At 47.2% G+C, this 25,538-nt stretch overlaps 1 protein-coding gene across 1 annotated transcript in view; it reads left to right on the top strand.

Annotated features, from left to right (window-relative positions):
• The window catches only part of LOC124795125 (discoidin domain-containing receptor tyrosine kinase B-like), a 275,212-nt gene that overhangs the window by 15,251 nt on the left and 234,423 nt on the right, over nt 1-25,538 (top strand). The window contains exon 2 of the mRNA XM_047258988.1: nt 16,600-16,705. Within this exon, the coding sequence (XP_047114944.1) occupies nt 16,600-16,705 (106 nt within the window). The remainder of the gene's footprint in view (nt 1-16,599; nt 16,706-25,538) is intronic.

Here is a 25,538-nt window from a genome sequence, read left to right as displayed (position 1 = left end):
TTAAGGATTGCATGTCATGTTTAACTTACATTTTTCCACTTTTAAACCGAGCTGCCATTCATCACACTAAACTGAAGTTCAGTCCTGTATCCTGTAGCCTCCTAAGAGGCTACAGGATTCAGGACGACATTTACCTGTAGACTACAGCGTCATCGGCGAACAGTTGCATATCGTTGCTCACTCTGCCCCTCAAATCGTTTATGTGTAGAGGGTGTCTCTCATTCGTGTATTCAGGCTTCTTTTATCTTGTTTTTCAGGACATGCTCACAATTACACTTTTGCTGTGGGTAACTGGAGTCCCGTTGCAAACTGAAATTTTTTGTTCACATTCGATAGAGCTGTCCCCAAATTGGTCTAATGCGATATTGGTTTCATCGATACATATTAACGGGTACAGTAAAACACGAGGAATAACCGGTATTTCAAGAGCGATAGCACCGCACTGGCAGCTATTCCTATGCAGCAGCGCTGCCCACTCGCTGCTGGTGTATTGGTTATCCTTCTTACTTTAGTGCCCCTTTTAACACATATCGATAAAAGAAACATCGCTCTAGAATAATTGGGGGCCGCTCTATCTAACGGGCACAAAAATCTCGCTTTAAAAATAAATTTGTCTGTCTTTCCGTGATCGCTGGGCGTCAGTGATGAGCAGTATATGTTTGAGCTGATTCCAGCTACACACTACATAATTACCGAAACTTCAGAGAAGACGCGTCTGCCGGCCATTGGGAGGGACATCTGGTATAGAGAACAAGAGTAGTAGTTTCTTGAAGAACTCCGGACGATACTCTGCTCTCCGACGAATACTCACAGTCCAGGGCAACCTACTGGGCTGTATTACTTAAAAAGTCTTTGAGTTACTCACGTTTCTGGAAACCTGTTTCCTATATAAGGATATTCGTTTAACAGTCAGCAATGGGGAATCATGTCAAACGCTTTCCAGTAATATAGGAATATGGAATCTGCCTGTTGCCCTTCATCAGTATTTCGCAGGATATCGTGAAAGATGAGATGTTCACAACGAGTTACGCGTTTCAAATTCATGGAGATTTGTGAATAGATTATTTTATCTTCAACGAAATTGTGTACATTCAAACATACACGATCCTGAAGAATACAGGATGTTCCAAATTCCCTGTACAAACTTCTAGGACTTGTAGAGTGGAGTGAGGAGATAATGTTTTTAATTGGAACCCGTGTACGGAAATGTATGGTACCGTTTCCGTGCAACAACCATTTGAAAACATGTTATTAACGCAACCACCTTTACAAGTAATTGATAAGTCGCGACCCAGTAGATCACTTGTTTCACAGTTATAATCATTACTAGTGAAATAAATTGCGCGTGTACTCATTGACGGATTCTCTTCACCTTTTTGACGCAGTACGGCCTCTTCTAATTCGGGTGTGTGGCGTCTCCTTGGACCACCACAATCACGCCTGCATGACGGTGAAGCTGCCCTTCCTCGAAGCCGTTGCGTAACCGTGGCGAAAAGGTTACGCGATGGAGACAGACGTGATGGTCGTGACAAAGGAGACAAGCAGTTCCTCCATTACCGTGATCTTCACCATACAGAAGGATCATGTCGGTGTATTCTATAAATGTGTACTCAATCATGTTGCTCTCACACTTACAGACACGTGAGTGGGGCTCGAACCAGGCCAGAGAGGTGGGACAGATATCAAATGACATCAGCAGATCTGATGTAACCACCCCCAACAGCGACTACACTGTTGAATCCCTGTCTACCAAACATGTTTTCAAGCGCCGGTAACACGGTCTCCTATTCCAAATATTATGCACTCACTCCCCGCTACAATTCCAAGAAGTTTGTAACGGCAATTTGAGAGCACTCTATATGCGCAGCAAACCAACGTTAAGGATATTTGTAATTTTGCGGACCCATTATTTCACAATCCTGGACTTTTCCAGTTGCTTGGGACTGTCCGTTGGAGAAGAGATTCACATAAATGCATGTAAGGATCCAGTAGCTAACTTGGTAAGAACTTCTAAAGCCAAGGTCGCATAAATATTTATTTACATACAACCGGTTTTGTCGTCAGGTATTCAGAAATTTATGTTATTTTGAGCTGGACCTCATGCCAAGTTGTCATGTAAATAAAATTTAGCACATAATAGACAGGTTTGTCATAATTCAAACATTTAAAATCTTGAAGCGCCTTATGCACATTAGCATAGCACTCACATGTGATTCTTACGTCATAAAAACAGTGTATGCAATAAAATACACAGTAGCTCATCTGTTAACGTTAACCGGACATGTATATTATGTTTTTTATGACGTAACAATCATCTTTGAGTGCTACACAATTGGGCACGGTTATATGCACAAGGCGCTTCTTGATTTTAAATGTTTTAGCTATGACAAACCTTTACATTATGTACTACGTTTTATCTACATGACAACTTGGCGAGCCACACGGGGTAGCCGCGTGGTTTAAGGCGGCTTGCTAAGGTTCGCGTGACTCCCTCGTAGGAGGTTCGAATCTTCCATCGGGCTTGGGTGTGTGTGTTGTCCTTAGCGTAAGTTAGTATAAGTTACATTAAGTAGTGTGTAAGCCTAGACACCGATGACCTCAGCAGTTTGGTCCGATAGGAACTTACCACCAAAAATGGCGTGAGATCCAGTTCAATATGAACACATTTTGTATCATAAAGTTTTGATGACCTGAAGATTGTAGCAAAGTCACTCGAAACGGTATTTATGTTGTTTCTGCTTTAGAAAGTTTTTTCAAATAAAACACACCGGTCATTCTGACTTCTCTGCATGAGAAAACTGAATCAGTACAATAACTGGACCTGTCAACTTGCTTGTTTTCAATCCTTTCAGGTACTTTTCAACCCCCGGCACGCCAATGTCTATGTCCTCCATACGGAAGTTCGTACAAAAGTCAGACGATGCACGATTCAGTAGTGTTATGTCAGATGGCCACTTGTTACAACTTCTGCAGTACTTGTTATCAGCAGACAGAGTGGCGGCGCCAAAGACTGAGACGCCGTGGAGTTTTACAATTATTTATTGAGCTTTCTTTACAATTTCTCCTTCGTCGTCGCTGCCCAGCCCTGCAGATCCTTCCACCTGGCTGCTGCTGTGTAGATTCTACGACAATGCGCGCAACACGCTCCACCAGTGCTCTGCTGAAGTCAGGATGCCCTGTGGTTGAGATGAACTCGTCGCCGCTCGGCAGCCCAGTATGGCACCCCCACGGAGCCGCGTCGCGGTGAGGTCCGCTGCCGCCGCCTGCTGCACCGGCGGCTGGGAAGCCGTCAGTCGCGATGTCCGCGAGGTCCCGTCATGGACGGACCACGCGCTGTGGGCCTGGGTTGCCGTGGAGTCCGGGCGTCAGTCCCCGGTGGCGCCCGTGCCCGAGACCGCGCTGCGGCCGGTCCTGCTGGAATTTCTCGCTGTAGTCAGTCAGCCATGGTGCCGACCGAACTCGGGCCGACCCCCAGAGCTGAAGTAGTCATCTGGCGGCGAACAGACGACTCCTGCGAGCCCGAACAGACTTCTGGAATTGTCACCCTCGATGATTGAACATTCGGACACGGACGACGTCCGTCCTCAGATCCGAACTGCTTCCTAATGGCTTCTGTCCATTGCTGCCTGCGCTCCACTATTTATATCCAGCAGGAGGAGGTTTTTTACCCTCGGTGGCAGCTTCTTGTTATTACTCCCGCAGTATATTGCACCGTAACTTAGCGTGCTGGCCTCACTTCCCTTACTGAGCACTCTCCAGGCTTCGCTCGGTCTGCGTGCGTCCTTGCGTCAGCCGGTTGCTAGACTGCAACTGTCGGCAAGGCTATCTGTGCCGCGCCTACTTCGCAATGCCGCGATCGCCGGCTGTCTCTCTTTTGCTACCCTCCACTGCGTGTTGTTGTTGTGGTCTTCAGTCCTGAGACTGGTTGGATGCAGCTCTCCATGCTACTCTATCCTGTGCAAGCCTATTCATCTCCCAGTACGTACTGCAGCCTACATCCTTCTGAATATGCTTAGTGTATTCATCTCTTGGTCTCCCTCTACGATTTTTACCCTCCACGCTGCCCTCCAGTACTAAATTGGTGATCCCTTGATGCCTCAGAACATGTCCTAAGAACCGATCCCTTCTTCTAGTCAAATTGTGCCACAAACTCCTCTTCTCCTCAATTCTATTCAATACCTCCTCATTAGTTATGTGATCTACCCATCTAACCTTCAGCACTCTTCTGTAGCACCACATTTCAAAAGCTTCTATTCTCTTCTTGTCCAAACTAGTTATCGTCCATGTTTCACTTCCATACATCGCTACACTCCATACAAATACTTTCAGAAACGACTTCCTGACACTTAAATCAATACTCGATGTTAACAAATTTCTCTTCTTCAGAAACGCTTTCCTTGCCATTGCCAGTCTACATTTTGTATCCTCTCTACTTCGACCGTCATCAGTTATTTTGCTCCCCAAATAGCAAAACACCTTTACTACTTTAAGCATCTCATTTCCTAATCTAATTCCCACAGCACCGCCCGACTTAATTCGACTACATTCCATTATCCTCGTTTTGCTTTTGTTGATGTTCATCTTATATCCTCCTTTCAAGACACTGTCCATTCCGTTCAACTGCTCTTCCAAGTCCTTTGCCGTCTCTGACAGAATTACTGCGTGAAGCAACGCTTACTACATGTGGCCGCAACAGTAGGAGGAAAACACACACACACACACACACACACACACACACAGGGAGAGAGAGAGAGTGACAGAGAGAGAGAGTTTACCGTCCCAGTTACGTAACAGAAAACAGAGGTGATTTTGAGTCTGTAGGCATGAATTAGAACGTCGCTGTCAGGTATGCGAACGATTCCGGGTCTGAGCTGCGTGACTGGGGTGGTGAATTCGGGACGCGTTCGGCGCTCGCTCGCTTGCATGTGGCTGCGTATGGGCGGGGGGGGGGGGGGGGGGGAGGGGAGCCGCCGGTGCCGGCTGTTGGCTGTCTGCTGTTCGTGACGGGCATCCAGAGGCGCGTGGCTGCTGGCAGCTGGCGGCTGTAGCCGTAGCCGTGGCTGCCGCCTGCCGGCATACAAATACAGGCAGAGCGGCCGGGGGAGGGCCTGTACAAGAGCGCAGTACTCCGGAGTGGGCGTGACGGGAGACGGCGGCGGGTGGCAGGTGAAGCGCGAACAGCGGGCCGAATCCAGCACCGCTGTCAAGCGTGCACGAGGCTGGGGGAGGTCACGAGGTCAGGAGGCGGTCTGGCGCAGCAGACGGACCTGTGGTGGGTTTTCCAGAAGAAACCGGTAAGGCGAAGGGTTACCCTGTACGATGATGAGCCAGAATGTTACGAGCACCTCCATCATAGCGTACTGGCTCTGTGCACTTTGTGACTTAGCTTCTGAGGTCCCCTAGAACTTAGAACTACTTAAACCTAACTAACCTAAGTACATCACACACATCCATGCCCGAGGCAGGATTCGAACCTGCGACCGTAGCGGTCGCGCGGTTCCAGGCTGTAGCGCCTAGAACCGCTCGGCCACTCCGGCCGGCTAGCGTACTGGTCCACTTCAGGAACACAAAACAGTCGCGACTACGTGTGGCATATTTTTACAAGCCCTTGCTAGCTACACTACTGGCCATTAAAATTGCTACACCACGAAGATGACGTGCTACAGACGCCAAATTTAACCGACAGGAAGAAGATGCTGTGATACGCAAATGATTAGCTTGTCAGAGCATTTACACAAGGTTGGCGCCGATGGCGACACCCGCAACGTGCTGACATGAGGAAAGTTTCCAACCGATTTCTTATACACAAACAGCAGATCACCATCGTTGCCTGGTGAAACGTTGTTGTGATGCCTCGTGTGAGGAGGAGAAATGCGTACCATCACGTTTCCGACTTTGATAAATGTCGGATTGAAGTCTATCGAAATTGTGGTTTATCGTATCGCGACATTACTGCTCGCGTTGGTCGAGATCCAATGACTGTATCACTAGCAGGCGAGATGACAGACATCTTATCCGCATAGCTGTAACGGATCGTGCAGCCACGTCTCGATCCCTGAGTCAACAGATGGGGACGTTTGCAAGGACAACAACCATCTGCACGAACAGTTCGACGACGTTTGCAGCAGAATCGACTATCAGCTCGGATGCAATGGCTGCGGTTACCCTTGACGCTGCATCACAGACAGGAGCGCCTGTGATGGTGTACTCAACGACGAACCTGGGTGCACGAATGGGAAAACGTCATTGTTTCGGATGAATCCAGTTTCTGTTTGCAGCATCGGGATGGTCGCATCCGTGTTTGGCGACATCGATGTGAACGCACATTGGAAGCGTGTATTCGTCATTGCCATACTGGCGTATCACCCGGCGTGATGGTATGGGGTGCTATTGGTTACACGTCTCAGTCACCTCTTGTTCGCATTGACGGCACGTTGAACAGTGAACGTTACATTTCAGATGTGTTACGACCCGTGGCTCTATCCTTCATTCGATCCCTGCGAAATCCTCTATTTCAGCAGGATAATGCACGACCGCATGTTGCAGGTCATGTACGGGCCTTTCTGGATACAGAAAATGTTCGACTGCTGCCCTGTCCAGCACATTCTCCAGATCTCTCACCAACTGAAAACGTCTGGTCAATGGTGGCCGAGCAACTGGCTCGTCACAATACACCAGTCACTACTCTTGATGAACTATGGAATCGTGTTGAAGCTGCATGGGCAGCTGTACCTGTACACGCCATCCAAGCTCTGTTTGACTCAATGCTCAGGCGTATCATGGCCGCTATTACGGCCAGAGGTGGTTGTTCTGGATACTGATTTCTCAGGATCTATGCACCCAAATTGCTTGAAAATGTAATCACATGTCAGTTCTAGTATAATATATTTGTCCAATGAATACCCGTTTATCATCTCCATTTCGTCTTGGAGTAGCAATTTTAATGGCCTGTAGTGTATTTCAGAGGTTTGTGATGAAAAACTTCTGGGCGCTGGACACGAAATTCTCGTAAATTATGAGCCGGTAGTTTGTGGAGCTGCCGCACGACAGAAGATGCGTTCCGTCAGGTTCACATAACAACTTTGTTTCCAGGAAATCAAAGTGAGGTCGCTTTCGTGAAACCACTGTAGAATGATTCTGATGTTGGGATATGGACAGTTATCAGGCTGGAATGACCCTTCGCCGACTGGGAAGACATTAAACTTGAAGGGATGCAGGTGTGCATCAATAATGTTCACATAGTCCAGTGCTGTTACGCTCCCACATTAGGTTACTACCACAGGTCCCATAGATGCCGAGCTGACTGTCCCAGTTGACATTATTTTTCGCCACACGCCAGTGTGGTTGGGGTCGTGCATATTTTGAATACGCGTTCGCCTGTATGACGATGCATCCGGATACGACCATCAACCTGGTGCAACCACAAACGTGATTCATTGTACCAGGTGACACATTTCCATTGTTCCAAGGTCCAGTCTCAATGATTCCGTAGCCCCTGTAGCCTTAAGTAACGATGTCGTTGGGTCCACTTGGGAATATGTGAGAGTCTTCTGATGTGGAACCTCGTGTTTGTAGTGACGTAACAAGACTGTTACGCCACACGGTAGTAGCCAAAAGAAAGGCACGCTAGACTAATGCTGTGGCCGATAGTGCACGAACGGCAATAAGCAGACGGGCGTGAAGTCTGGAACATGAGAACTTATAAATGAATACGAAGAAAAGTATGTAGATGCTTTTTACTTAACTTTTATTTATCCTTGGAATACATCTCTCTGGAATACTCGTACGCTATAGGCACTGATACAAATGGCTCCTTGCTAGTTCTTAGCCCTTAACTTCTGATGGCTATTCTGTCTCTCGGCTAATGAGAGAGAAAGGCTTCGTACCACTGGGCGATAGCTAGGTTCGCGTACAACTGGCCGGTAGCTTGGTTCTCGTACAACTGGGGTCGAGTCCACTCTCGTATCACGAGACCTGCCTTGGTGGTGGCGCTAGGTCTGCGATCACAGTGGCGACACGCGGGTCCGACATGTACTACATGGACCGCGGCCGATTTAAACTACCACCTAGCAAGTGTGGTGTCTGGCGGTGACACCACATTCCTCCCCCGCAAATCGGCGAACGGTCGTGTAATAAGGCTTCCGCCCGCCGTGGGGAGGACCACATGTTGACGTATGCGATGAGGTGGGGAGCCTAACAACAGGCGAGGCTGTGCCACCCGCACCCGGCCATCCGGTCCGAGGGGAGCTAGGAAACGCCTGCAAAACTAGTCCAGGGTGCACGTCAACATGTGGTGTATGCGCCCGTAAAGAGACAGGAGGGACCGAAGGATCAATGTCCATTGCGTCGGGGCAGCCGACGCGCGATGACGTCATGTGGTCCGGAGCGGGCGGGCGTTCCATGGCGGAGGACATCTGGTCACGGGAAGCGATCGGCGGCGCGTGACCCTGGGAGGCGCCTGGCGGCTGCAACGAAGCATCGAATGCGGTCGGCGGCGGCGGCGGCGGCTGCTGCAGCTGCTGCTGCTGCGGCGGCGGCGGCGCGTCGCCATGGGGCAAAATGGAAGGCATCGTCGGTAACACCTGGGGATGAGGCGAGCCAGTAGATGGGTCCCCAGGGCGCTGACCGGACGGCACCGTCGCTGAAAGCAGACGGGGAGCGGCAGAACCCGAGCGACGACAGAGGCGCAGCTGATTGAGATGCCGACGCACCTCACCAGAGGCCCCCAAAACCAAATACATCGCGCGGCCGAGGCAGCGAAGAATGCGCCCTGCGAGCCAACGCCGTGAACCTCGATAGTTGCGATAAAAGACAACGTCGCCTGGAGCAAAAGCAGGAGTCTGCCGCTGCAAAGGAACCTGATGCGGCGGATGCAGCAAAGACATCAAGGTGCGATGAGGACGACCGTGGAGCAACTCAGCCGGCGAGCGACCATCTCGGGGCTGAGAGCGATACGAAGACAAAAAGAGCAACAATGCGTCCTCCCGAGAATGCGACTCTTTCAATTTCAACATCTGTGACTTGAAAGTCCGGACCAATCGTTCAGCGGCACCGTTGGACTGAGGCGAAAACGGCGCGGACGTCAGATGTTGAATACCATTGGCCTGGCAGAATGACTGAAATTCTGCGGACATGAATTGTGGGCCATTGTCGGAAACAATAGTCTGCGGAAGACCTTCAATGCAAAAGATAGCAGACAACGCTTGGATGGTGGCGGAGGACGTCGTGGACGACATCCGGACAACAAAAGGAAAATTACTGAAGGCGTCGACCAGAACCAACCATCGAGCATTCCAGAATGGACCAGCAAAATCAATGTGCAAGCGTTGCCAAGGGGAAGTGGCTTTTGGCCACGCAAAGACTTTCCGCGGCGGTGCGGACTGTTGTTCGGCACACGCCGGGCACGAAGAACACATATTCGTAATCGCAGCATCGATTCCGAACCAAGTACAGTGCTGACGAGCAAGTTGTTTCGTTCGCACTATACCCCAATGTCCTTGATGAAGAAGCCGTAAAACAGAGGACTGTAACGAACGTGGGACCACGACTCTGGACTGATCATTATCAGAACGCAACAACAAAACACCACGCCGAACAAAAAGTCTCTCCTTGTGAGCAAAAAATCGGCGAACCAACGGATCCTCGATCCGAGACTTTGACAAAGGCCATTGCGTAGCAACAAAACGTAAAACAGTAGCAAGGACAGGGTCAGCAGCTGTGGCTGTAGCGACACGACGAAAATCAATCGGAAACGATTCGACCACTTCATCGGTTTCCGAATCAATGAACATGCAAGCAAGTTCGGAAGAATCGAATGCTTTATCCTCAGCAACAGGCAAACGGGACAACGCATCAGCGTTGCCGTGCTTAGCAGTGGACCGATACAAGATATCGTAGCGGTACTGCGAGAGGAAAATAGACCAGCGAATGAATTTCTGCGCTGTACGTGGAGGTACAGGCTTGTTCGGATGAAAAAGCGATGTCAAAGGTTTGTGGTCTGTGATGATGGTAAAGTGACGACCATACAAGAAATCATGGAACTTAGTAACACCAAACACGAGAGCCAAAGCTTCTTTCTCTATCTGTGAATAATTTCTTTGCGCAGACGAGAGCAATTTGGACGCAAAGGCAATAGGGCGATCATGTGAGCCAACTTTGTGCGCAAGCACAGCACCGATCCCGAAATCCGATGCATCTACCATCAACAAAAGGGGTTTCTGGGGATCGAATGGCGTAAGGCAAGTATTAGAAAGCAACGCCGATTTCAACTGGCGAAAGGCGCGTTCGCATTCCGTCGTCCAGACGAACGGAACACCTTTACGGCGTAAACGATGAAGCGGAGCTGATATGGAAGAGGCATTGCGCACATATTTATGATAATAGTTAATTTTACCCAACACACTCTGTAGCTGTTTCAGATTTTGAGGGGAAGGCAAATCTTGTATGGCACGGAGGTGCTCTGGACTTGGATGTATGCCTTGGGCATTAATGACATGTCCCAGGTATGGTAAGTCACGAGCAAAAAACACACATTTGTCCTTCCTCAAGCGAAGACCATTTTGCCGCAAGACCTGAAATAATGTTCGTAAATTCGCAAGATGATCTTCTTCTGTCTGTCCGGAGATCACTATATCGTCCAGATAGTTTGCTGCAGTAGGGACCGACGCACAAATAGTTTGTAAATATTGCTGAAACAAGGCAGGGGCGGATGCACACCCGAATGGCAGTCTTTTGAAGCGGTACAATCCAAGATGCGTGTTAACCACCAATACGCGCTGGGATTCGTCGTCCACCGGTATTTGCAAGTACGCATCGGCTAGGTCCAACTTTGAAAAATATTTTCCCGGGCACAGTTTAGCAAAAAGATCTTCCGGGCGGGGCAAAGGAAAAGTAGCAGTCACTAGCTGTGGATTCACTGTGGCCTTGAAGTCCACGCAAAGTCTCAATTTTCCGGAAGGTTTTGGCAAAATGACTAAGGGTGAGGCCCAGAGAGAAGCTTGCACACGTTCAATTACACCCTGTGATTCGAGATCGTGTAACGTTCTTGCGACCTCATCACGCAATGCGTGGGGAACATTGCGCGCCCTGAAAAATTTCGGTTGCGCGTTTACCTTCAGTTCTAAATGTGCTTCATAGTTTTTAGCGCAACCTAAGCCCGGTGCAAAAATGTCTGCAAATTCGTCACACAGCCGAGAAACACTGTCTGTAGGCACAGTCTGATTCACTGATAGGACCTGATTTACAATAGACATGTTAAACAACTTAAATAAATCTAGACCAAACAAGTTCACGGCAGAAGAAGAACGAAGAACGTAAAATGACACAAGTTTTGTTTGTCCCTTGTATGTGGCAAGAAGGCTGCACTGTCCTAACACAGGAATTTTCTGTCCGGAATATGTAGTTAGCTTAACATTTGCGGCACGCAACGGAGGTGCGCCCAGTTGTTTGTATGTGTCGTGATTGAGCAATGAAACTGCAGCTCCGGTATCGAGCTGGAATGGTATCACTTTGCCTTCAAAGTCTAAGTCCACAAAAAGTTTATTGTCCTGCTGACGACAAGAGCGACTGTTTTGTGCAATTGGAACAGACACTGGTACAGAATCACTTGCTAATTCACGTGATTTCCGGCGACGTCGACGCACAGTTTTTGTGGGACGAACACAGTTACAGTTAGAGAAAGTGTCACTGGACGAAGTGGAATTAACGACATGAATGTCCATAGGCGAAGGTCCACGAGCCTGAGTGTCCTTGGTTCGATTCCGGCGCGAAGCAAAGGGCCTGGAATGATTGTGATTGTCTGATCTGAGCTTTTTCTGGCAAACACTTTGAACATGTCCTTTCTTATTGCAGAAAAAGCAAATAGCTTGGCGTGACGGGCATTGTTCACGCGAATGTCTAGTAGCACACCGCGGGCATGATTTCACTACATTTGTGGGCTGGCGCGGCACACCTGGCTTAGCACGCGGCGGTCGCTGTGCGTCCGTGCGCGAGGCCCGGTTACCGGGTCGCACAGCGCGTCCAGCGGGCCGGTTAATGTTACACACGGCTGGCGAAGTTTCAAAAGATTCCTGAGCACAGTCAAGTGTGTCCTGTCTATCCAATATGTCTATCACTTGTTGAAGGGAGGGATTAACTAGTTTCAAAATTTGCTCCCGTAAGCGAACATCAGAAACGTTCTGTGCAATTGCATCACGCACCATTGTATCTGAATAAGAAAGACCACAGTCACATTCAAAGGCACAGTCCCTAGTAAGTCCTTGCAATGTTGCTACCCACTCCCTATTAGTTTGACCGGCCGTACGTTTTGTACGAAAAAACGTATACCGTTTTGCAACCACATTAACTGTTTCTTTGAAATAGGCATCTAATGCAGACAAAATTTCCTCGTAGGACAGAGTTGCTACGTCTCGCCGGGGAAACAATTTCACTATCACACGGTATGTGGACACACCGACACAAGAAAGCAAAAACGGCTGCCGCTCTTTACCTTGAATTCTGTAGGCTTCTAGATGAAAGTGGAACTGGCGAGACCACTCTTGCCAGGTCTCATCGGCTGCCACGTATGGTCGAAAGGGAGGTGCAACAGCGTTCAGTGGCAGCGGTAGCGAAGAAGCGGCGGCGGCCGCATCGGTTTGAAGGGTACGTTGACCCTGGACGAGCTGTCCAAGGGCATCCAGTAACGCCTGCGTCTGCTGATTCTGCAAGCGATAAAATTCGGACAGTACATCTGGAGAATGTGGCGAAGCCATGACACAAATAGAAACAATCAGAACACTTGAAACGTCATCAATGGTACAAACAAAGTAATACAAACTCTTTATCTCGTCGCCAATCTGTAGTGACGTAACAAGACTGTTACGCCACACGGTAGTAGCCAAAAGAAAGGCACGCTAGACTAATGCTGTGGCCGATAGTGCACGAACGGCAATAAGCAGACGGGCGTGAAGTCTGGAACATGAGAACTTATAAATGAATACGAAGAAAAGTATGTAGATGCTTTTTACTTAACTTTTATTTATCCTTGGAATACATCTCTCTGGAATACTCGTACGCTATAGGCACTGATACAAATGGCTCCTTGCTAGTTCTTAGCCCTTAACTTCTGATGGCTATTCTGTCTCTCGGCTAATGAGAGAGAAAGGCTTCGTACCACTGGGCGATAGCTAGGTTCGCGTACAACTGGCCGGTAGCTTGGTTCTCGTACAACTGGGGTCGAGTCCACTCTCGTATCACGAGACCTGCCTTGGTGGTGGCGCTAGGTCTGCGATCACAGTGGCGACACGCGGGTCCGACATGTACTACATGGACCGCGGCCGATTTAAACTACCACCTAGCAAGTGTGGTGTCTGGCGGTGACACCACAGTGTTCACCAGTGCACAATGAATGGCGTGTTTGGAACAGCTTGTTCCACCATTGTACCTTGTTCCCGCAGGTCGATGTCTATAATTCGCTGTAGTGCATATAAGTCTGCCACTGGATGTTCTGTTATGAGACTTGGACGCCCAGCACCTCGTCATCTAGTCGTGGTTTCGTGGTACTTCAATCAAGTTTCATAGATTCTCACGACAGTAGCAAAGGAACAACGGACTAGCTTCGCCATTTCCGAGACGCTTGTTCTCAGGCATCGTGAATATGTTACAGCCAGTTAAGCTAGTGGATTACTCCATTTGTGCTCCATACGCTCGCTAGAACTATTCCCCATTGCTCTCTTCTCTCCTTCCACACATTTCTTACCTCGACATCACCAGAATGTGCCAGTCAATCTCGCAGTGGACAGTTTTCATACTGCTTTGACTCATCAGCATGAAACTGCACTATGACTGCGTGGATAGTTAGACTCCATATCCTTAGATCGCAGGAATACCAAGTCATGACTGATGCTTTGCACTGGCGTAACGAGTGTAAATTGTCGCCTTGACAAGTTTTGACATTGTCCCCCACCATCCACCCTGACGACATATTACAATTTTTTTTTTACTTAATACACAGCCCAATCACTTTCCCCACCCACTCTTATACGTTTTCGTCAGTATAAGAGAATCATTACAGAGTGTCCGAAAAGTCCTTGTACCTGTTATATCGTCCAGGAAACGCGGTGTCACACCAAAGCCGGCAGTGCATATCGATACCACAATCACTGGGCGATGTCTCCCTGCAGTCCGCAACGACGAATGGGTGAAGCTGAAGAAGGCGCGCCCTCTATCTCAGTACAGAGGTCAATATAGAGCCGAAGATGCAAGCACTTTCCCAGTTCGTGACCGCAACGGAAGCAGTCAACATCATCGAGTACGATTAAATATTTGTTCAAGTCGTAGTCTGAGATGTACTTTTGTAAATGTTGAATATCGTTCTTCAAGAGACGAGTTTGTTAATTAGTTCATTAAGTAACGCTGTAACAGTCAACGAGTTTCAAAGTACCAAGCACTCCTGTGGCAAAGGATTGTATCAACTTAAGAAAATCTTTTTATCATTCAAGTAATAAAGTGAAGGTTCTAGTTTCATCTGGCCAAAACAGTACTCCTAGGTCGAAACAGAATATTCTGTAATGGAATACTTACGTATACTCACTCATTTTTCTCATTTCACAATTGCTCCCCAGTTTATATGAACAGCGGAACCGTTCGTATTATGATTATTCCGACACTGAAGCATGACATTCACTGTATTATTGTACCTATTCGACGCTGACAAGACAACTCTCTTCGCGTTTCCTGACAATGTCACCCTGTATTAATTGTTTTAGGAACATATATAGCTTCTACTGTTTTATTAAGATCTGAAGATGGTTTATATGTACAGACACCCATAATTTTACGTCAGTTTTTTTGAGGTCATTCACTGGGATTAGAGAAAGGAGTTGTACAAATGGAAACTATGAACCTGGCGGATCTTTATGTGGGCTACCGCTGCGGATCTTTCCATTCTAACTCCAGCATATCTGTGTTACCGGGCGGCTATGATCACCCGTTCCATATGGTGGTTGCCTATTTGACGGCCTCCAGAAGCAGCAAAAAATTTATTTCCTTTTTTCGTATTGTTATACAACGAATTTAAAATGATAAATGCTGTTTAATCTACTGATAGATAAGTATAATCTTACGTTAAAGGTTTAACATAATAATTCAAGTATTAAACTTAAAAACTGTATATACGACCTTAATCAGCGTTAGTCACAACGCACAAATTACCTACACAATATTCATCCAGTACTTTACCTCCCTGACTCTCTCAAAAAGCTCGCAGACACACACTAAAAGTAATGAAAGGAAAAATGTTTATAGCTTTCTATGTGTTGGCTATTCATGCAAGTAAACTTCAGCATCATGCATAACGTTTTAAATCTATTACTTCCTTACTACCAACTCCCTTTGCAACATATTCTACGGACAGTATCCACGTATACACAGAATGTACCTTCAAAATTAACCAAGAATAATCTTTTTTTCCAAGTTCTGAAAAGGTGATAAAATGGAAACCTCAGTGAAAATTAAAAATTTTGTATTTGCAATATTTAGTACACTTTCTAGCTACCTTTCTTCATAGTCGGCGCTCCGACTTAAGCATGTCGTAGCGTGGTACCAACTTTGGAATACCCTCGTCGTAGAACGCAGCCGTGGTTTCCGCCAATTCTCTACACTGGTCTGCAGTTCGTTGCCTGTACCAAACTGCTGTCCTCATAGCCAGCATTTCATGTGTACAAATAGATGAAACTAAGAAGCAGCCAAGTCTGAAATCATGGATAATCAAACGCTTCCCATTGAAAACGCTTCATCAGGTTCTTTGTTGCAGCTGCAGTGTGAGGCAGACCCTTGTAATGGAGAAAGATAGTGCCTGATGACAATATTCCTCTTCGCGTGTTCTGAATTGTGCTTCGTAGCCTATTTTCTGGCATCATCTTATCCACTTAGTGAAACAAATCATAGGTTGGCAGTCGCTTCCTTACCTGACTGTTTGCATCACGAAATCCGTGAATCCTGCTTGAAAGTACCTGCACCATTGTCGCGCTTTGGTGTCACGTATGACAGTTACATTACGTGGGTTACGACAGAGGTCAGCCAGATGCGCTTTCTACTGTCATACTGACCGAGTTTTCGCAGTATTTAAGACACTGAACTTACGTTCGCGACAACCAGTGTTCAGCTACCTGCCAACGAATACGATTCTGATGACCCTAAATCACTCAAGGAGACTGCTGAAAAGGCGACGGTCTGCCACATTCTCACACAGTCCGAGCTTTTGTTACGTCCCTCTCTTTCTTCCCGTTTCTCTTACCTTCTCCATCCAAGTTATTGTGTTCATATTATGTCCTCGAAGTTATGCTAACACGATGTTTGAAATCATATGAGTAGAAGAACACTACAACTGTTGTTAGAACTAGTACTCATAGAAACTTTAAAACATAGAGGATCAGTGGTTGTTGCCCATATAAATTGTCCATCGTAATGCATATGTTTGCTACTAATACGGTGCAGCGCACAATGCAAAGAAGGAAGAATCCAGAATGTCAGTCATTCTCATTACTCGTGATCTGAAGCAGTGTTCATTAAATTTTGAAGAGCTTTTTACAGTGTGTACTGATGGCTCCTGTTTCCTTGCAGCACAATGCGTCGCGCCACTGGGGATGGAGTCCGGGGCCATCGCTGACGAGGACATTAGCGCCAGTTCATCCTTCGACAGCGGCAACGTGGGACCGCAGAATGGAAGGTCAGCGTCCGTCTTCTACTTTTTTCCACTGTATTCACAACTCAGTAGGGCAGCGCTGAAATCAGAGTTCAGTTTTCCGTCTCAGATCCCAGTGAGGTGGGAGTAGGACAAACTGCTATCCAACTGTTAGTATTAAAACGGGGACTTCCAGTTCCAGAATTTGCATTACAGCCAAGAACAGACCGCGAAAATTCTTGGCTAGAAGCAATTTCATTTACAAATGAGACCGTAGTGTGTCAGTAAAAAGCAAGTGTATTCCGTGTGTGTGTGTGTGTGTGTGTGTGTGTCCGTTTCTATGAGTCTTACAAAGGAAAAAGATGAAACACGAGCCGCTGAACGTAATTATTTTACTGCCTATTCTAAGGCTTTTATCAGTATAAGAGGGCATTTGCCTATTAAATAAAATTTCCGTTGCTGGTAACTCAGCGAGTACAGTTCATCTTCAGCAATTCTGTATGAATAACGTAAGAAATTACCTGCTATTTTTATAATATTCATTGCTGTTTCATTATGAAGATGACAACTGAAAGTCGAATATAGTTGTTAAGACGCTAGACAGTACGAAAACTGGGAATGAACAGCGATGATGATCCCACATTTTTCTGTACAAGCAAATATTCTCTTGATTACGTAATCTTTCAGTGCCGAATTACGCGTACAAAGAAAATGCTAAATCTTTAATGTGAAATGCAGAAACGTATCTTGACTATTATACAAAAGAGTTTAGATTACGGAAATGGTAACCCACCAAACAACTACTAACATCATGGTCATCCAACTAATCTCTCTTGCGTGTCATCCTTGAACGGGAGAACTACATCCCATAACCTATGAGCTCGTAACGCGATTTGTATAACAATAGCACCTATTTTACGAAACGTTTCGTTGACAGTTCACGAGTCTTTACTTGATACGGGAAATTTTGAAAAAAGGTTTCTATGTACAAATGATGCTGGTGGTCAATCACCATAGCATTTTTTTTTCTTTGTTGAGGCGCTGAAGGAATGCATACATGCAGTAGGTGTGTTGGTTTCCAGTAGCTTTGTTAAATACGTGTTTCTTTTCCCACAAGAATGACCAAATATTCTCAATAGGTGCGGAAATGGAGTGAAAGAGAGACAGTTCCACTTGTCGTAGATATGTTTTGTGGGTTTATCTGTTGCTAGTTGATGCAAATGCAAATGCGTTTTTTTACTTATTTCTCCGTAGTGCAGTGAACTGTATCCGTTAAAACACACTCCTTACTTTTCCTCTGACAGTGGCATTTTTATTATGTGGCTGACAGAAAACTATGCTCTGAAAGGGCTGTATTTTACCTGTAACACATACGGAGTGTGAAATTGCAGTCCAAAATGAAATAAATTCCAATTACATCATCTTGGCAACTAATACTTGCAGTAAATAATTATGTGCGTTACTACTACAAGCACGAGTCATACCACTCCGAAAATTTAGGAGCAATAAAGCCAGCAGTTGATTGCATGTTGCTCAGATCCTGCCAGAAAGGAATGTAGCACCAACAAAAAAAGCGTATATACATGACTAAGTCGTAGACGGCTACCGGGATGAAGAATATCATTACCATTGTGATACAATTTAGGCGGATGACGTAGAACAATGGATAAGCCTATAACAATCTGAAGTGTAAATGTGCCCAAAACTTACAACTAGCCTATTTGCGCACTGAAATTAGTACGTTACAACGACCATCTTACATTGCAAATAGCTTACTTAAGATTTGTTAAGATCGTGTGTAACATCCGGCACCTTTTAATGAGATTGCTAAAATACACAGTTAACGTAACGTTTTAGAAATATATTTAAATTTTTATCCCTTCAGTTCTCTGTATCACTTTATTAAGTACCGTAAAAACTTTCAAATTGTAAAGAAGAATATTAACACAATGTTTTGTGGGAACTGGACCAACTATCGCATGACATTTTTGTCTAGAATGTTTGCACTTTCCACATGACAAGAAGATGCGGTTTATATCCTTTCGCCACAGTTACACAGTGACAGAACGGCATTTCTTTGGTGTTAATTGTAGAGAAAGATGATGGGGGATTCACGTCCTGCCGACGGGGAGGTCGTTTAGATACGGAGCAGAGTCTTCTATTAGACAAGGAATGCCACAGACATCGGCCGTCCCCTTTTCGAAGGAACCATTCCGACATTCCTCATAGCCGGTTTAAGAATTCATAGGAAATCTAAATATCGGTTGGAGAATAGGGATGTTTCCTTTCATTACGAGTTATTCCGCAATGGCTTTTCTTTTATTATTATTCCAATATTCTCAAAGTTCCTTCGTTGTTCCTATAGTGAAGTACTCCTCCTTGCTGCACTTCATAAATTCAACAAATTTGAGCCACGCAGGGTAGCCGTTCGGTCAGGGGCGCCTTGCCACGGTTCACGCGGCTCCCCCCGTCGGAGGTTCGAGTCCTCCCTTCGGCATGGGTATGTGTGTGTTGTCGTTAGCGTAAGTTAGTTTAAGTTTGATTAAGTAGTGTGTAAGCCGAGGGAACGATGACCTTAGCAGTTTGGTCCCATAGAACGTACCATAAATTTCCAATTTCCAAGAAATTTGAGCGGACTTCTTATTCCACAAGATTCAACTTTTTTAAATAATTTACTCTACGCCTTGGAAATGCAACATGACAGGAAGGTCATCCACACACCTCCCCCCTTCTCTTGATGCCTCTACGTCCAGCATTCAGATCACACGGTTTTCTTATGAGTGGCTGAAGAATATATTCCGGACACATCACCGCTGAAAATCGACAGTATGAAGCCTCTAGAGATGAAACAGATGGCGTCAATGGAATAACCCGTTCCCTTGAGTGTTCATTCATACTCATTACGCGGTCGAGAACGACAGTTTGCACTGCGATGTGTAACACAACAATGTTCTTGTCAATCTTAGACACTCCTGACACCCACTAGTCGATTTAGTCCTTGTCAGGAAAACGACACATGGCGTATTGTACCACCATGCAGCGAGACCTTCAGAGGTGTTGGTCCAGATTTCTGTTCTTACCGGTACATCTGATACCCAGTAGTGCGTCCTCTTGCATTGCTGCGTGCCTGTATTCATCGTGATATACTATCCACGAGCTAATCAAGGCACTGTTTGTCTAGATTGTCCCACTCCTGAACGGCGAATCGGCGTGAATCTCTCCGAGTGGTTGGTGAGTCACGTCGTCCATAAACAGCCCTTTCCAATCAATCCCAGGCATGTTCGATAGGTTTCAGGTCTGGAGAACATGCTGGCCACTCTAGTAGAGCGATGACGTTATCCTGAAGGAAGTCATTCGCAAGATGTGCACGATGGGGACGCGAAATGTCGTCCATGAAGACGAATGCCTCGGCAATATGCTGCAGATATCGTTGCACTGTCGGTCGGAGGATGGCATTCACATATCGTACAGCCGTTACGGCGCCTTCCATGATCACCAGCGGCGTACGTCGGCCCCACGTAATGCCATCCCAAAACAGCAGGGAACCTCCACCTTACTGCACTCGCTGGACACTGTGTCTAAGGTTTTCAGCCTGGCCGGGTTGCCTCAAAACATGTCTCCGACGATTGTCTGGTTGAAGGCATATGCTACATACATCGGTGAGGAGAACGTGTGCCAATCCTGAGTGGGCCATTCGGCATGTTGTTGGGCCCATCCGTACCGGGCTGCACGGTGTCGTGGCTGCAAAGGTGGACGTCAAGATGGACATCGGGAGTGAAGTTGCGCATCATGCAGGCTGTTGCGCACAGTTTGAGTCGTAACACGACTAGTTCTATTCAACATGGTGGCGTTGCTGTCAGGGTTTGTCCAAGCCGTAATCCGTAGGTAGCGGCCATGCACTGCAGTAGTAGCCGTTGGGCGGCCTGAGCGAGGCATCTCATAGGAAGTTCCTGTCTCTCTGAATCTCCTCCATGTCTGAAGAACATCGTTTTGGTACGCTCCGAGACGCGTGGGCACTTCCCTTGTTGAGAGCCCTTCCTGGCACAAAGTAACAATGCGGACGCGATCGAACAGCAGTATTGAGCGTCTATGCATGGTTGAACAACAGACAACACGAGCCGTGTACCTCCTTCCTGGAACTAGTCGGCTGTTGGACTCCCTCCGTCTAATAGGCGCTGCTCATGCATGGTTGTTTACATATTTGGCGGGTTTAGTGACATTTCTGAACAGTCAAAGAGTCTGTCTCTGTGGTACAATATCCACAGACAACGTCTATCTTCAGGTGTTCTGGGAATGGTGGTGATGCAAAACTTTTTTGATGTGTGTAATACGTAGATAACGTTTCGCATTCGTAGCTTTGTTTTCGGCTCAGAAAAAAATGGTTGCGGTACATTAATTATCTGGGCAACGCTCGGACAATAGTTCTTCCGTCAACCACCTCACATTCCCGCCAAGAACGCCGATTTACAACTACGGTTCCGCCAAGACTGCACAACGAAACAGAACAAAGATAACATGCTAATCATAGAGTTTACAATTTCGTCGATAATACTCTCGTACATCTTTGAAACAATTAATAAAAATGAATTTACTGAAATTTAAATGAAATGCTTCAACATTAATTCAAATACCTGCAATATGAATGTTTAAAAGTGAAACAACGAATATTTTGCGAATATTTGTTCATACGAAATCTTTTTTACGTAACGGGAGCTATCGATACCCACTGGTTTCGTATGTTTCATACTCTTTTATTGGCTTGATTGGGTCACAATATTCATCCAGTAAATAATCCGAACCTTATAAAACCATCATAACTAGCATTTTTGTATTCGGCCATGAAAAATCTACATGCTCAACCTCCACTGTTACGCTAATTTTAGGAAGTGGGGATGGGGGTGGGGTGGGGAGTGGAAGCGGAGGACTTGCTGATACTTGGAAACTCGATAGCGAGCAAATGGCTCAGATGGACAATACGAAGTAGCATTGCAATTAGCATACATACTTGGGGCCTCAACGTTTTCTGTCAAGACAGAGGATTAAATGATGCAGTAGGCTTAATGGACAAGTCGCATGAAGCGGTCAAGTTGTAGAAGAATACGTTGCAAATTGTAGCTAGTGGCTACATCACGCAAAGTAACTTTAATAACTTTTACCTTGTATAACAAACATGTGCTCCACGTGACCCACACACATATGCAGCACTTCTTTAAAAATAAATTAGATAATTTTAGTTGAGACGCTGTGTAAACCACTGTGTTATTAAGGCAGAAAATTTTGTGCGTAGCAGCAGCAGTCAAAGAAACCGCTGTGTTCGCAGCACTTTGCCGAGACTGTGGTGGTGTCTGGTGCTGGTGGCGGAGGTGGGGCCGTCAGAGGGAACCCCGCTGGCGGCAGACAGAGCGGCGCCTGCCGCCCGCCGACAAGTGCGGCGTGATCGATACGGGCCGCTGGGTCAGCCGCGGCCCGTTTTAATACGTGCGGGCCGCGGCCACCCAAACCGGACTGCGGCGTCTGCGTTCCGCCGTGCTAATTGTCCCTTACTACGGGAGTAGTCTTCTTTAACGCAACAGTAGCGCACTGTTGTCACGAGGACGCAGATAGGTCCTTAATACACGAATTCAGACCTGGTCGCAGATGCCAGTTTTTGCCAAACTGACGCAAAAGCTATCATTCATTTGGATCCCATAAAGTCGTGAGATGGTTATTGCACCTGAGTACGCGTTCAGGTACGAGCTATTACAAGTTAGGCGAGCTACAATGGGACATTACCGCCTGGGGGCGCAATAGAGGGTCGTAAACATATATCTTTCGAAAAGCCCAGTACTCAAAGGTGGTCGCTGCAGCTGGGGTTTGAAGGAGGTTGAAATCGTCCAGAGCCACTAATAACGGAGGAAGGTCTGACGAAAATAAGAGTCTGGAAAACTTCAGGACCGTGAGGAACTCTAAGAATGCTTTTTGGACAGATACGAATCTACGAGGCTGGGTAAAAAGCACAACACGCTTTGAAAACAAAGAATGACGCTATAGTGAGAAAGGAGGCAGCCAAGTGTTCTTAATTAAACTTGTAAATCGACCTCTTAATGGCTAGAGAAAAATGTTGGTATACGGGGGAAGGACTCAGGTGTACATACCTCCACTCTTATTGGGAAGGAGGAAAATGACATTCTTGGCGGGACAGAAATCTGAACTTCTGCCCTCACTTTTAGAGACAGTTAACACCATTGGTTAATCAAGTCAAAACATGTCAGGGAATTGATGTTGATAATATACACAGAGGCGCCAAAGAAACTTTTATACGCATGTCTATTCAAATACAGAGATATGTAAGTAGTCAGAATACGGCGCTGCTGTCGGCAGCGCCTATATCAAACGATAAGTGTGTGGCGCAGTCGTTAGATTGGGTACTGCTGCTACAATGGCAGGTTACCAAGATTTACGAGACTCTGAACGTTGTGTTATAGTCGGCGTACGAGCCATGGAACACAGCATGTCCGAAGTGGCGATGAAGTTGAGATTTTCCAGTACGATCATTTCACAAATCTACCGTGAATATCAGAATCCGGTAAATTATCAAATCTCCGACATTGCTGCGGCCGGAAAAAAAAAAATCCTGCAAGAATGGGAATCGTTCAACGTGACAGAAGTTCAACCCTTCCGCAACTTGCAACAGATTTCAATGCTCGGCCATTAACAACTGTCAGCGTGAGAAACATTCAACGAAACATAATCGATAATAGCTTTCGGATCCGAAAGCCCACTTGTGTGCTCTGTATGACTGCAGGACACAGAGCTGTACGCCTCGCCTGGACCCGTCAACACCGACATTGCAGTGTTAATGACTGGAAACATGTTTCCTGGCCGGATGAGTCTCGTTTAAAATTGCATCGAGCAGACGGACGTGTACGGGTATGGGAACAGCGTCATGAATCCATTGATCCTGCATATCAGCAGGGGACTGTTCAAGCTGGTGGGGGCTCTGTAATGGTGTGGGGCGTGTGCATTAGGAGTGATACTGGACGCCTGATACGTCGAGATACGACTCTGACAGGTAAGCAGTACGTAAGCATTCTGTCTGATCATCCTCACCTGTTCATATCCGTTATGCATTCCGACGGACTTGGGCAATTCCAGCAGGATAATCCGACACACCGCACGTTCAGAATTGCTACAGAGTTCCTCCAGGAACACTCTTCTGAGTTTACACACTTCCGCTGCCCACCAAACTCCGCAGACATGAATATTATCGAGTATATCTGGAATGCTTGCAACGCGCTGTTCAGAAGAGATCTGCAGCCCCTCCCTCCCCCCACCCCCACCCCCCCGCCGTACTCTTACGGATTTATCGACAGCCCTGCAGGATTCATGGTGTCTGTTCCCTCCAGCACTACAGCAGACGTTAGTCGGGTCAATGCCACGTCGTGTTGCGGCACTTCTTGATGCTCGCGGGTGCCCTACACGGAATAAGGCAGGTGTGACAGTTTCTTTTGCTCTTCTGTGTACTTCTGAATAATTTATTGCTCGAAAGTCTGAGTCTTTACTATAGTTAGCTACAGAGTTTCCGATGCTGGTAGAGCTAGCACAGTTTCTGTAAAGGCGAACAGAGCAGAGTTCACCTTAGGCGGGCACTTCCACCTCAGGAGCCCTGCAGGGCACTTCTTCTCTGAAAGCCCAGGAGCCGTCTTCACCTACGTTTTGCAGAGTTAGGAATCTACTGCAAAAGAGATGGAAATACTGTGGCTATTATCGGAGTGCGCAGACACTACTACACTCCTGGAAATGGAAAAAAGAACACATTGACACCGGTATGTCAGACCCACCATACTTGCTCCGGACACTGCGAGAGGGCTGTACAAGCAATGATCACACACACGGCACAGCGGACACACCAGGAACCGCGGTGTTGGCCATCGAATGGCGCTAGCTGCGCAGCATTTGTGCACCGCCGCCGTCAGTGTCAGCCAGTTTGCCGTGGCATACGGAGCTCCATCGCAGTCTTTAACACTGGTAGCATGCCGCGACAGCGTGGACGTGAACCGTATGTGCAGTTGACGGACTTTGAGCGAGGGCGTATAGTGGGCATGCGGGAGGCCGGGTGGACGTACCGCCGAATTGCTCAACACTTGGGGCGTGAGGTCTCCACAGTACATCGATGTTGTCGCCAGTGGTCGGCGGAAGGTGCACGTGCCCGTCGACCTGGGACCGGACCGCAGCAACGCACGGATGCACGCCAAGACCGTAGGATCCTACGCAGTGCCGTAGGGGACCGCACCGCCACTTCCCAGCAAATTAGGGACACTGTTGCTCCTGGGGTATCGGCGAGGACCATTCGCAACCGTCTCCATGAAGCTGGGCTACGGTCCCGCACACCGTTAGGCCGTCTTCCGCTCACGCCCCAACATCGTGCAGCCCGCCTCCAGTGGTGTCGCGACAGGCGTGAATGGAGGGACGAATGGAGACGTGTCGTCTTCAGCGATGAGAGTCGCTTCTGCCTTGGTGCCAATGATGGTCGTATGCGTGTTTGGCGCTGTGCAGGTGAGCGCCACAATCAGGACTGCATACGACCGAGGCACACAGGGCCAACACCCGGCATCATGGTGTGGGGAGCGATCTCCTACACTGGCCGTACACCACTGGTGATCGTCGAGGGGACACTGAATAGTGCACGGTACATCCAAACCGTCATCGAACCCATCGTTCTACCATTCCTAGACCGGCAAGGGAACTTGCTGTTCCAACAGGACAATGCACGTCCGCATGTATCCCGTGCCACCCAACGTGCTCTAGAAGGTGTAAGTCAACTACCCTGGCCAGCAAGATCTCCGGATCTGTCCCCCATTGAGCATGTTTGGGACTGGATGAAGCGTCGTCTCACGCG

This window comes from Schistocerca piceifrons, chromosome 4, assembly GCF_021461385.2.
Source record: "Schistocerca piceifrons isolate TAMUIC-IGC-003096 chromosome 4, iqSchPice1.1, whole genome shotgun sequence".
Classification (NCBI taxonomy): Eukaryota; Metazoa; Arthropoda; class Insecta; order Orthoptera; family Acrididae; genus Schistocerca; species Schistocerca piceifrons.
Note: the sequence above shows the minus strand (reverse complement) of the source record. Positions and strands in the feature narration are given on the sequence as shown.